The sequence below is a fragment of the Nicotiana attenuata genome, unplaced genomic scaffold (genome assembly GCF_001879085.1).
Source record: "Nicotiana attenuata strain UT unplaced genomic scaffold, NIATTr2, whole genome shotgun sequence".
NCBI classification, from domain to species: domain Eukaryota; kingdom Viridiplantae; phylum Streptophyta; class Magnoliopsida; order Solanales; family Solanaceae; genus Nicotiana; species Nicotiana attenuata.
This window is the reverse complement of record NW_017671313.1, coordinates 159,121-170,175: the sequence shown is the minus strand read 5'-3', so window position 1 is coordinate 170,175 and position 11,055 is coordinate 159,121. Positions and strand designations below refer to the sequence as shown.

Genomic DNA, 11,055 nt, shown 5'->3' with positions numbered 1-11,055 from the left:
CCATCTTCCTTCTTCCTGGATATGGAGCATCAACGGCAGATTAAGAACCCGTTTGGATTGGCTTATTTTAAGTGCTTTTAAGTTAAAATAACTTTTAAGTCATTTTGTAGTGTTTGAATAGAGTAAAACACTTTTTTAAAGCTAAAATCACAAAAATAAGCCAAAAGCCAAAAACTAGAATTCCTAACTTATGGCTTAAAAGTTATTTTAGCTTAAAAATCACTTAAAATAAGCTCATCCAAACGGACTCTAAAAGTGCTTTACGTATTGTGCTGGATCTCACCCATCACACGACTCTTAAAACATTTTGATTTAGGATTCTTTTTCTTAGGTCACTTGTGATATACAAGGACTCATGCAATCAAACTAGCGGAAAATGAAAGCAGAGATTGATATATATCATTGCCTATGTTACTGTCTGAATATGTATCTTTAAAAATCAATCAACCAAAGAAGCAATAGCAAGTTAAATCAAATTTACAATGAACATATGAAAGTTCTTTACATTATTGAGAATATATATCAAATTCTAAAACTTTAGCCTGGTTTTCACCATTGTGGAGAAAAAAAAAGATGATTTCTCTTGTTGCAGTTGGGGAAAGAAAGACAGGTATGGTGGAGGTAGGGATACCATGTTACATCACGTGAAAAACCGCATTTGCAGATCACAATGGAAGAACCAACAAAAAGAGTAACGTTGTAATATGCAATTACACAAGAATGGTATATATAGACTAAGAAGTCAACAGGGTTATAGTCTTAACAACGTCTTTGTTGGCTCTTGGGGGCACATCTGGAAAAACCTAAATCAGTTCAGCGGTAGCATCATATTTTACCAAACCTACACTTTTTTCTGGTCATCTGTAACTCAAATGGGACTGTAAGTGTCGGAAAGAAACCCAATAACAATAAACTATCAATTGTTGCAGATCTGAACTTTGCAGCTTAAACAAGAGAAAGATTAAAATAGAATGAAAAATACCTTCCATTTCAGAAACAAAGTTCGGTATCTCAATTCTCAACTTACTAATGACAGCAGAACAAAGGCAAATGTTTACTAAAAAGCGGAAGTCATTATTGAGTAAAGATCTCAACTTCTATAAGTACAAGTCCAAGTCTCTTTACAACTAAACCTTTGCATTACTTGGTTAAAAAGTTAGCTAACTTCTTAATAATGATGGTGGAGACAGAAAACAGTTTGACCTTTCATGGAAAAAAATTATTTTACTCAAATGACAGTCTGGATTCGGATCAGTGAGTCCCACAAAGAAAAGGAAGACAAGCTTGTGCCATAAAAGAATTGCTGTGTCATAGCAGGGCACTTCCTCATGATCTCTTTACTTCAACTAAAATAAAGGTATTCCTTCCATTATGTACTCAAAAAAGTACGACACATCTAGCTGTTGTTATTTGATACTCAATATTTTATTATATTCATTTTCTTTTCTTCTTTTTTCTTTCTTCTTTCAACTTTTACACCAAGCAAAGCATCTGCAACCTTCAACTAGAGCCTAGATGACAGCTTTATCTCTACTCTGAAACCAAAAAATACGAAATACAGAGTAAAGTGAAGCAGTCAACTTTTCTCAAATTCCAAAGAAAGGTCAGGCAGATTCATTTTCTGATTTAACAATCATGTTCAAATCATCAAAATGGAAAAAGGAGAAGATCAAAGCTGTATTCAGAATGCAGTTTCAGGTAACACAGGTATGGTAACAGAAAGGTGGAAATTTGTTTTGTTTTCCGTCCATTTCATAAGGGCCAGTTTCTTCTCAAATGCTGTTAACTGCATCTAGTAACCAATAGAGAGTATTCAGGGTGATTGCAGTCGTCTACAAGCTTGATTCAATATAAGCTATATTTTTGGAATTTGATCCCACTGAGCTCCTCTCTGCCTTCCAGGGCAGGGGTAAGGCTGCGTACATCTTACCCTCCCCAGACACCATTTGTGGGAAACTACTGGGTTTGTTGTTGTTGATCCCACTGAGCTAACGAATCTCTCACATTATGATGATTTCAGGTGCCTCAGCTAAAAGCAAAAAAACTAATGATTTCACTAGTTCCAGCAGATGCCGGAAAGCCAACAGTGAGACTAGGAAAAGCAGCAATTGTGGAAGGAACCTGTTCATGGGAGAATCCTATCTACGAGACAGTGAAATTAGTCAGGGATCCAAAAACAGGACAAATTAAACAAAATATTTACTACTTTGCTGTGGCATCTGTAAGTTACAGAATTGCAATCTCCATGTGCACTCTGACCATATTCTGTTGGAATATTTGCTCACTACTCGTAGACATGATGTTATCTCAGGGATCATCAAAATCAGGTTTCCTGGGAGAAGTTGGTCTCGATTTTGCAGATTTGGTAGAGGCAACTGAAACCTTGGTAGTATCTCTACCCCTAATGCCACTGGAGACTGGCGCAATTTTACATGTATGCCCTCTATCTCCTCTCCCTAACATGCACACACAGAGACATGCACACACACAGACATGCACACTCTGCACCTCAAATGGGAAACCAAACAGAAAATAGATTGTCTAAGAATGGGAACTTTGTCATAATGCTTGCAAACAAAGCAAACAAAAGCCTTTACATTAAACTGTGTTGTTCTAAAGATATACATTTGAAACAGGTCGCAGTACAGAATATGCAAGGAGCTCATGGGACCAGGTGATTAAGCATTTCACACCACAATAAACATGTTATCATCCTGGCTTCAATTATCTACAAGTTTGAGTACTAAAGTAGAGTTTTAACAAAAAAAATTCAGGTGCAGTGAAGATAGTTCAATTTCAAGGACTGAATCTCTAGATCAGAGTTTTGAAACAGAACTAGGGAGCGATGGTCATTATGGAAATGGACAGTGTACATCTATTGAAGTAAGATCTCATATTTATTTACTTTTGCATTGATAAACAAATGGAACTTGGGCCTAACTCAATCCCAAAAGCTAGCTCAAGAGGTGAGGATTGCCCAAGACCATATAAAGAGACCAAACACCCCACCAATAGCCGATGTGGGGCACTAACACCCTCCCTCACGCCTAGGACTGAAGTTCACTTGTGGATTGAACATCCGACTTACAAGAAAGAGGAAGGGTTTAAGGTTTTCCGGTACATTTCAAAGAATCTGAATAAAGCCTTATGTGAAAGGTGTTTGCCAAAACCATTATAAACACTTGGTAACACATACACAACAAATATAGGAACATTTTAAATCCCTATCAACCATATCATTTATTGTTACACCTGTATGTTTTCAGCAACTAGAACCCTTTTTAAGCCCCCTATACTTGTATTAATTGAACTTTACATTTTCCCAAAGAGAAAATTCATGAAACATTTGAGAGAAGCTAAAATGCAGAAGACAAAAGCAATCAAATACAGCAATTCAGATAGAGGCAAATGTGGCAAGTATTCCCTGGGCTTCAAATACATCTTGCCCATGTTGTCCTAGACTGATAGAATAACACTTTTAAAATTTCCATGCTTCATAGAAACTATTTGTATCTCATAGCTGCAAATTGCAACTGAACTCTTTGTTTCATCTTCCCCAGGGTGAGGATTTGAATGAACCATCTCATTATCTCAAGAAAAATAGTGTCCCACGGGATCCTCAACCAAAAAACAGTTTTGTGAAACAGTTCACACCCCAAAATGCAGTTAATCCCCTCGAAAGTCATCTACATCAGAGATCGTCCACAGATTGCTCGCTTGGCTCTGATTTAGATGGGAGTCTAATTGATACAACATACAAATCAGAGGAGGACCTTCTGAGAGACAACGCCCAAGAAACTTCAAGTAACAGTTTTGAGTCAATGAAAAATAAGATCACAATGCTTGAGAGGCAGGCAGAATTGTCAGAAATAGAACTACAGACACTCAGAAAGCAAACTGTGAAAGAGACCAAAAGGGCACAGGAACAGTCAAGACACATTGCCAACCTAAAAGAGGAGAGAGATGTCCTTAAAACCGAATGTGAGAAACTTAGACTGAGATGCACAGATAGGGTGGAGGCAGTAGTTTCAGATAGTATAGGATCGGACGACAAAAGTTCGACAGCTCTATTGAAAGAAATTAGGCATAAACTTCAGAATGAGAAGAACTTAAATAACAAATTGATGCTGAAACTGCAAAAGACAGAAGACTCAAATTCTGAACTCATTCTTACAGTAAGAGACCTCAACAAAATGTTGGACCAGAAAGACAAGGACATTTTGTATCTTTCCGAAAAAGTTAGGTCCAATAAGGATTTGCTAGAGGCTGTTGCAGAATCAAACCATCTCAAGATTGGTCAGAATGAAGATAGAAAAGCTAAGGAGCTTAAAATTGCTGATGTATCTCAAGCAATGAAGCAGACAATTGAAAAACTACAGAATGAAATAGAGGTCTACAAGAAAGACAACGAAGAGCTGAAAGCACAGATGGATCAGCTTGAAAGCCATTGTCAATTGTTAAAAGAGGAAAATGACGAAATTAATCATAACCTAGAGCAATGTGAGCAGCAAAAGGTGAAAACTCAACAAGAACACTCAGAATCTTTAGCCGCTGTTAAGCACTTTAAACTCCAGGTGGAGCGGCTAGAGGAAGAAATGAAAAGACAAACATTACAGTACTCAAAATCATTGGATACGATAAACGAACTTGAAACAAATGTTTCAACGCTGGAGAATGAACTGGAAACGCAGACACAGGAATTTGAAGAACATCTGCAAGCAGTCACCCAAGCCAAAGTTAAGCAGGAGCAGAGGGCCGTAAAAGCAGAGGAAGCATTGAGAAGGGCAAGGTGGAGTAATGCTAAGGCAGCTCAGAAGCTTCAAGAAGAATTAAAAAGGCTATCAGATGAAATGACATTGAAGATTGATGAGAGAGAAAAACTGGCCAGTGATGCGGTGATAGAAGCAAATATTCTGCGTGAGGAGAACAAAATTTTAGAGGAATTGCTGCAGAAATCCGAAGAAGAATTTAAATCAGCAAAAGATCATTATGAAAGAGAAGTTCTTCAGCTGAAAGCTTCATCAATGGAGGTTGGAAGACCAAAAATAGCAGGGTCAGGGCACTGCAAAGAAATGGAGCGTAGAGGAGAAGTCAGATATGATGCGCAACAAATGGAAAAATCAACTGCTGAAATGGAGATAGAACAAAAGTTGAACAAGGAAAAGGAATTGGAGAGAGAGCTAGCTTCAGTGAGGAGGGAAGCAGAAATGTTCCTGGAGGAATTAATTCCCCTGAGGACTGAAGATGATCAAAAGAAGAACGTAGAAGAGACCTTACAATCAGAAGTAGAGAAGCTACAACTTCAGAATGACGAAATGAGATGCAGTACAGATCAACTAAAGTTGGAAAATGAGAACTTGATGAAGTTGGTGCTCAAATTACAGGGACACCGCCAAGAGAAGGAACAGGTACTTTACATTAGAAATAAGTTACACACCTAAAACGTGATGATATTACTCATTTCAATATAGAAGCCTTGAGAAGAGAAGAAACTGGTCCACTAAATGTTTTAGTGTCTATCCCTTTTTTCAAAAATAATATTGAATGCCTACAAGTGAATTAAATTCAGAGAATATTATAAAGAATAACAGTGATGACATTCACAAACAGGTTCCTTTCTAGGTAAGTATAAGCAATTAAGCATTCATCAGGTTGATGGGGAATTTTATCCCATTTTCTATGATATATTTCCCTTTTAGACACTCGGTATTTGATGCTTCTACAAATGATGACAATCTATACAAGTTCTGCATGCTCCAAGAATCCAAATTCATGGAACAGCTTCGTGTTCTAGTATGATGTCACGGTTCCTGGAGCTTCAGCACATACTTCACAATTCCTAGTACTTCAATACTTTCTTCTACAACTATCATCTTCATGCAAGATAAATTGCCAAATCATATGGAACAAAGAGAGTATCTATTAAACCATTGACCTAGATTTTAAGTACATATGCACAGACATAAAATGAGTCGCTTCCTCTGAAAACCAACTTGTTGACATTTTGTGTCAATTTTCCTACACCTTAGAATCTTGTATTCTCATTCAAGTTTTTAACTCGGCTTAGAAAAAGATTCACAGAAGTCTTCATGAAACATCACTACAATTCTAAAGGAACTGCTGGTCTTGACATACAGGAGGATGAACCACCTGAGGAGGCAACTCCGGACATTATTGTTGCTGGAGGAAGAAATTGTATTAGGGAGAACATTCACCACCAACAGGATGCCTTTACAGAAGAAAGATTTGTGCAGAATGGACCCAGAAAAATTGCAAATATAACAAGGTAAACTAATAGGACTACTGAACCATTGCTATGCATCTATTCATATAAATTTATCAACAAGAAACTGCAGTTCTGTGGAAGGATAAAGCAGACACAAATCTTAATTTTATGCTCCTTCTGCAGTAGAGAAGTAGATCCAGGGAGAGCGTCAGAAACGATCAATGGCCATACCCAAAATATACTTGATCCAGAATTACTAAGTGAAGTAGCTTTATTGAAAGAGAAAAACAACCACATGGAGCATGAATTGAAGGAAATGGAAGAGAGATATTCAGAAATAAGTCTCAAATTTGCAGAAGTTGAAGGTGAAAGGCAACAACTTGTCATGGCTTTACGCAATTTGAAAAACGGAAAGAGGTAGCAGTCTGTCCACTGGAAAATAAATGATTGAATCATTAGATTTGCGCAAAAGCAACCTTCTGTAGAAGATAATGAAGCAGCCAAAAATAAGGTCTGAATATGCAGATTCCCTGGCAATTATAAGTTGCTTCCATCTCAAATTATCAACTTCCATGTCATAGACAAGCAATATTGTCGTGGTAACCGTGGTAATGAGGGTCATGCACCTGTTAGAATCTGTTGTTATCATTATCTTCTATCCATTTTTGTCCAACACAATTTGTCTACTTACTAGATTATATGCAAGCAGTATATCCAGGTTTCCTTCCTTTTGTAAGAATTTACATAATATCTATAGATCAGTTGCTAATGTTCACAAATTATTCAAATCATAGAAATGTGAACAAATTTTAAAGTATGTCAACTTTTCTGTACATAAAAGAGATCATTTTGGGATAGACAAGGAAGAACTAGTATGAGTCTACAAGCAAGTCATTCAAACTTGTATGTAGTCCTTTACCATGATCATGCATGGTGGTTTGTTTCAGATACTACCCACAATGCAGATCAGGCTGCACAGAATCCATGCAAGCGTGGTACCCTACCCCCCCCCCCCCCCTCCAAAAAAAAAGGCAAAGAAGGGGGGAAATTATTCATAATAAGGTCATTTTTGTTTGTTTTAAGTGCAGGCTTCCTTCAATATCATCAGCGCAACTTTACCTTAGATAAACCAAAAAGCCTCAGATGAAAGTCAGAAGCCTTGTTACAAGTATATTCTTTAGCTTTCAGTACTCCGTTTACAAGTATCAACATTAGCTTCTCTAGTCATAACATGTTTATATTATAGAAGTATATCACTAGATTAAAAATAAGAGGTTCGGTACATGGTAAACGACATTTTTCCGACACCAGCAATTGCAGAATTATGCAATATGAGTTGTAAAAGATCATGTAATTTGATAATATTTAATGTCCCAGGAATGTAAGGTTTAAAAAAACTCTATGAGCTGACACTTACTTGAGCTCAGTTGTATTGGCCCAATATACCTCATAAAAGAGAGTTAATATCGTCTACCCAATGTATGAGAGTTCTTATCACTCCATATCAGGTTAGTTTGCCCTCCATTTCCATTTGTTGCAAATGATAGCACCTGCAGTTAGTCAAACTGTGAAGAATTGTCCAATGAGGATATATCAAATTATTTGAAAAGAAAAACAGTTCAAATTCAGTTAAAAACCAAAATATCATTTCAGCAGGCATACCCGTTTTGCCCTCTTATCAATGGGTGTCCATGTTGGAATAAGACGATCTGAAGCCTTCTCAGTAGTGGATGCTGGTTGCTGTATGCATTTCTTAGGCCTCTTTCTCCCGGTCCCTGCCTCTTGGCAACTGTTTCCTTGATACTTGTAAAATTCAATAGTAGATGGACTCTTTCTATTTGTGACTTCTGATGATTTGTCGGGGTATCCGTACCAAGGGGCTGATAGGTCACGTGGGAGAAACTGCTGACGTGACCGACTCTTTTCCCTCATTTTGTTCAGAAATTCAATTGTCCAGGGTGAACCTTGCTGCAATCGAGTGGATTGACGTGCGCTTGAGAGTGGTGTCTCGCCATAACAAGCTGTACTATTGTCTTGCATAGTCAGGTCACTCAAACATTTTACTTTCTCAGATACACCCTCTTCTGTGACACCTTTCTTGTGCTTAATTTGACTCTTTTTATGATTGAAACCTGCATTTAAATGCTGTCCCATTCCTTGCCCTGATCCTTGTCCAAGGTCTCTCACAGAAGTGCAGGCATCTGGGCTAGAGTCAATATCCACAGTGGTTGGGAATTCTTGGATACCACTTGCTCCAAAAAAGAGTTTTTTAGCAGCTTTAGGAACCCCTGTTTTGGACCCTTCCATTGCATGCTCCAGGGTAGAAAAGGACTTGTATTTTGCATTACGAAAAGCTTTTCTAATTGCAGGAGTATCATCAATATCAATAACCTCATCTGTGATATCCTCTTTAAAATTTCCTGAATAGTTATTTTTTCTATCCAATTTGTTCATCATACCCACGTAAACTCTCTCTCTTGGATGCAAACACACATCAATTTGTGGAGCCTCAAGTTTATTTAACTCATCTCCCATATGTGGATCTTTTCTCATCTGATAATCGCAGAGCTCAGTTACCTTAAAAAGATCTTCTGTCCCATAGGTGTCTAATGACTGTCTTTGAACACACAATTCTGTGTCAAATGATAAGCTAGAATTCCCAAATTCATCAAAAAAGTCGATATCTTCTGAAATCCGAGAATCGCACTGGCCAGATGCTCTGGGATGATTCAGTCTGCCTTCAGAAAATGTTCGTGGTGGATCAAAATCAAACAACTCATTTGTAGGCATATTAAGATTTTCAATATTCCAGGTGGTTTTTCTTTTCGTCCCCACAGAGTTGCTTTTAAAATGAAGACTTTCAGAGCCCGGAGCAGAAGAAACTGAAGAGGAGCAATCTGTCATTCCCGATTTAGAATCCTCCCGCTCCCCAAATCTGCTCAAAGCACTCAGTAATGTGATGCTTTCATCAGGAACCTGATATTTCTGGACTGCATGAATTCTGCATTCATGTGTCCATTCCAGAAACTCAACAAGCAAGCCCGCTGAAGACAATATTGCATGTGCTGAGAGTGGATTGATTGAAGGAAATGCAGAAAGGAATGATTCTGCCAGTGTTTGTGTCTCAAGCATCTTAGGATAAAGTCCTCTGCTTGTCCTCAATGAAAGTTCAATGCACGATAATATGATCTCATCAGTCATTTTAGAAGAATATGAATAAAAGATCCGTATATCCATGCCCAAGCTAGCAGCAGCAGCATAGAGCTCATCAGATGACTCCATAATTCCGGCTATAAAGTTGCTTTCTCCCTCAAAGACCTAAAGAAATGGCCAAGAAATACTAAATTTATCAACAAAACATTATGAGCAAGCTTTGCTCGTGCTAGACTATCTTGGTCCATTCTAAACTATGAGAAATAAGTCCTCTTATTTCCATTTCCAGTCACAGTTACTTCTTTCAGGTGATCTAGCATATTCAAGAATAACCATGTAATGAAGATCATCCGCTTGTGCTTATATCATAATGTAAACAAGGAAACTTGAAGTTGGGAGATATTAAGTGCACATGGTGATAGTAGTCAGTTATCAACATGTTCACCGAGGCCAAAAAGAAGGCTTATCTCAAGTTGATCATTGGCATTACATCTGCATTGCAATTGTGACCAACTGGAGCTAAGGAACGAGGAACAACTGTGAGATTGGAAGCGTAAAGAAACAAGACAAGTCTGAGAAGTAACTTTTGAATTCCTCTTTTAGCTAATACGTTCATGATAGTTTTTCAATCTCCAGGAAGTTCTAAAATAGGTCCACCAGAAGAAAGACCTACGCATAGAAACATAACTCTTGCAATTTTTAATACCAAATTGATACCCCAATGTCTTCTCTATATCATCAGATTGTCATAACTTTTCTTACTCCTTCAATGATGTTAGTTCCAGTAATTGCATATTTACTTGCTATCAATTCTACTGAGTATTACCAAATGACCATCTTGAAGAATATTCAATATTTGAACGTAGAAGAAGTTAAAAGTAAGCTAGAGATAGAAGAGCACTATTATGAAATGATGGTTGAGGGTGTCAAGACAAAGCAAAGTAAAGATCAGTAATGACAGTAGCTGGAATCGGACTCTCTGGTACTTGGCGTATTGTAACAAGTAGCAATGGTGGAAGGACAATGACAGTAAGACACTACAAGCAATCAGGGAATGTAACTCAGTGAAGTGTATGTACGTGGAATGTTAAAAAATTTAGGAATAGCCTTCAACTTTTCAAATTAGTATTGTCAACTACGTCCGTCTCTCACTATTGACATTTTAGTCATGATCTAACAATTGCTGCAACTGCAATTAAATGAACAAAGCACAGGGCATAAAAATGTTATCTAGGCTTTTCTCTAAGTGGAAGTAAACATTTTAAGACCCTATAAATACACATAGAATGAACTTATAAAAGCATGAATATTTTCTTTTCCCAAATAAAATGGGAAAGTCGAAAAAGAAAAAACGTCTCAAGCATCAAATCATCTCATATAACTGGTCTGCATAGTTCTCCAAATATATTAAGGACACGGTTTTTCTAATAGGAGAAAACGACTTGATGTTTCCCTGTCTCATATTCATGAATCCACACTTCCCTCATAGGGAACTAATTTGATAGAACAATCTTCAGACATAATTTATGAACATTCCTTTTCTGATCTCAAACACTTGGGTTTTCAGCTATTAATCTGTATATTTCCTATCTTACAGGGTGGAAAATCATTCAGAAACTTACTAAGTCCATTGTTTTTTTTTTTTTTTTAGGGGGGGGGGGGGGAGGGGGGTAGGG

General features: G+C 37.4%; 2 protein-coding genes across 2 annotated transcripts in view; one reads left to right on the top strand and one right to left on the bottom strand.

Moving 5' to 3' along the window:
- The first annotated feature begins 515 nt into the window (after positions 1-515).
- LOC109207488 (cingulin-like protein 1) lies at positions 516-7,043 on the top strand. The gene is made up of 9 exons (XM_019370416.1): positions 516-1,357; positions 1,489-1,707; positions 2,021-2,221; positions 2,312-2,434; positions 2,637-2,674; positions 2,775-2,883; positions 3,561-5,408; positions 6,138-6,286; positions 6,410-7,043. The coding sequence occupies exons 2-9, from the start codon at positions 1,636-1,638 to the stop codon at positions 6,645-6,647; spliced, it is 2,778 nt and encodes a 925-aa protein (XP_019225961.1). The 5' UTR covers positions 516-1,357; positions 1,489-1,635; the 3' UTR covers positions 6,648-7,043.
- Positions 7,044-7,418: 375 nt separating this feature from the next.
- LOC109207484 overlaps positions 7,419-11,055 on the bottom strand; it is an 11,272-nt gene continuing 7,635 nt past the window's right edge. Inside the window, exons 8-9 of the mRNA XM_019370412.1 lie at positions 7,889-9,544; positions 7,419-7,776 (exon numbers count right to left, since the gene is read on the bottom strand). Coding sequence (XP_019225957.1) covers positions 7,687-7,776; positions 7,889-9,544 — 1,746 coding nt within the window. The 3' untranslated portion in view covers positions 7,419-7,686. The remainder of the gene's footprint in view (positions 7,777-7,888; positions 9,545-11,055) is intronic.

What these genes read in the sequence shown, in the direction of transcription:
- LOC109207488 (XM_019370416.1), top strand. Translation starts at nt 1,636, where the DNA reads ATGTTCAAATCATCAAAATGGAAAAAGGAGAAGATCAAAGCTGTATTC. An exon ending in TGCAGTTTCAGGTAACACAG is followed by an intron (nt 1,708 to 2,020) that starts GTATGGTAACAG and finishes TGATGATTTCAG; the next exon opens with GTGCCTCAGCTAAAAGCAAA. An exon ending in ACTACTTTGCTGTGGCATCT is followed by an intron (nt 2,222 to 2,311) that starts GTAAGTTACAGA and finishes ATGTTATCTCAG; the next exon opens with GGATCATCAAAATCAGGTTT.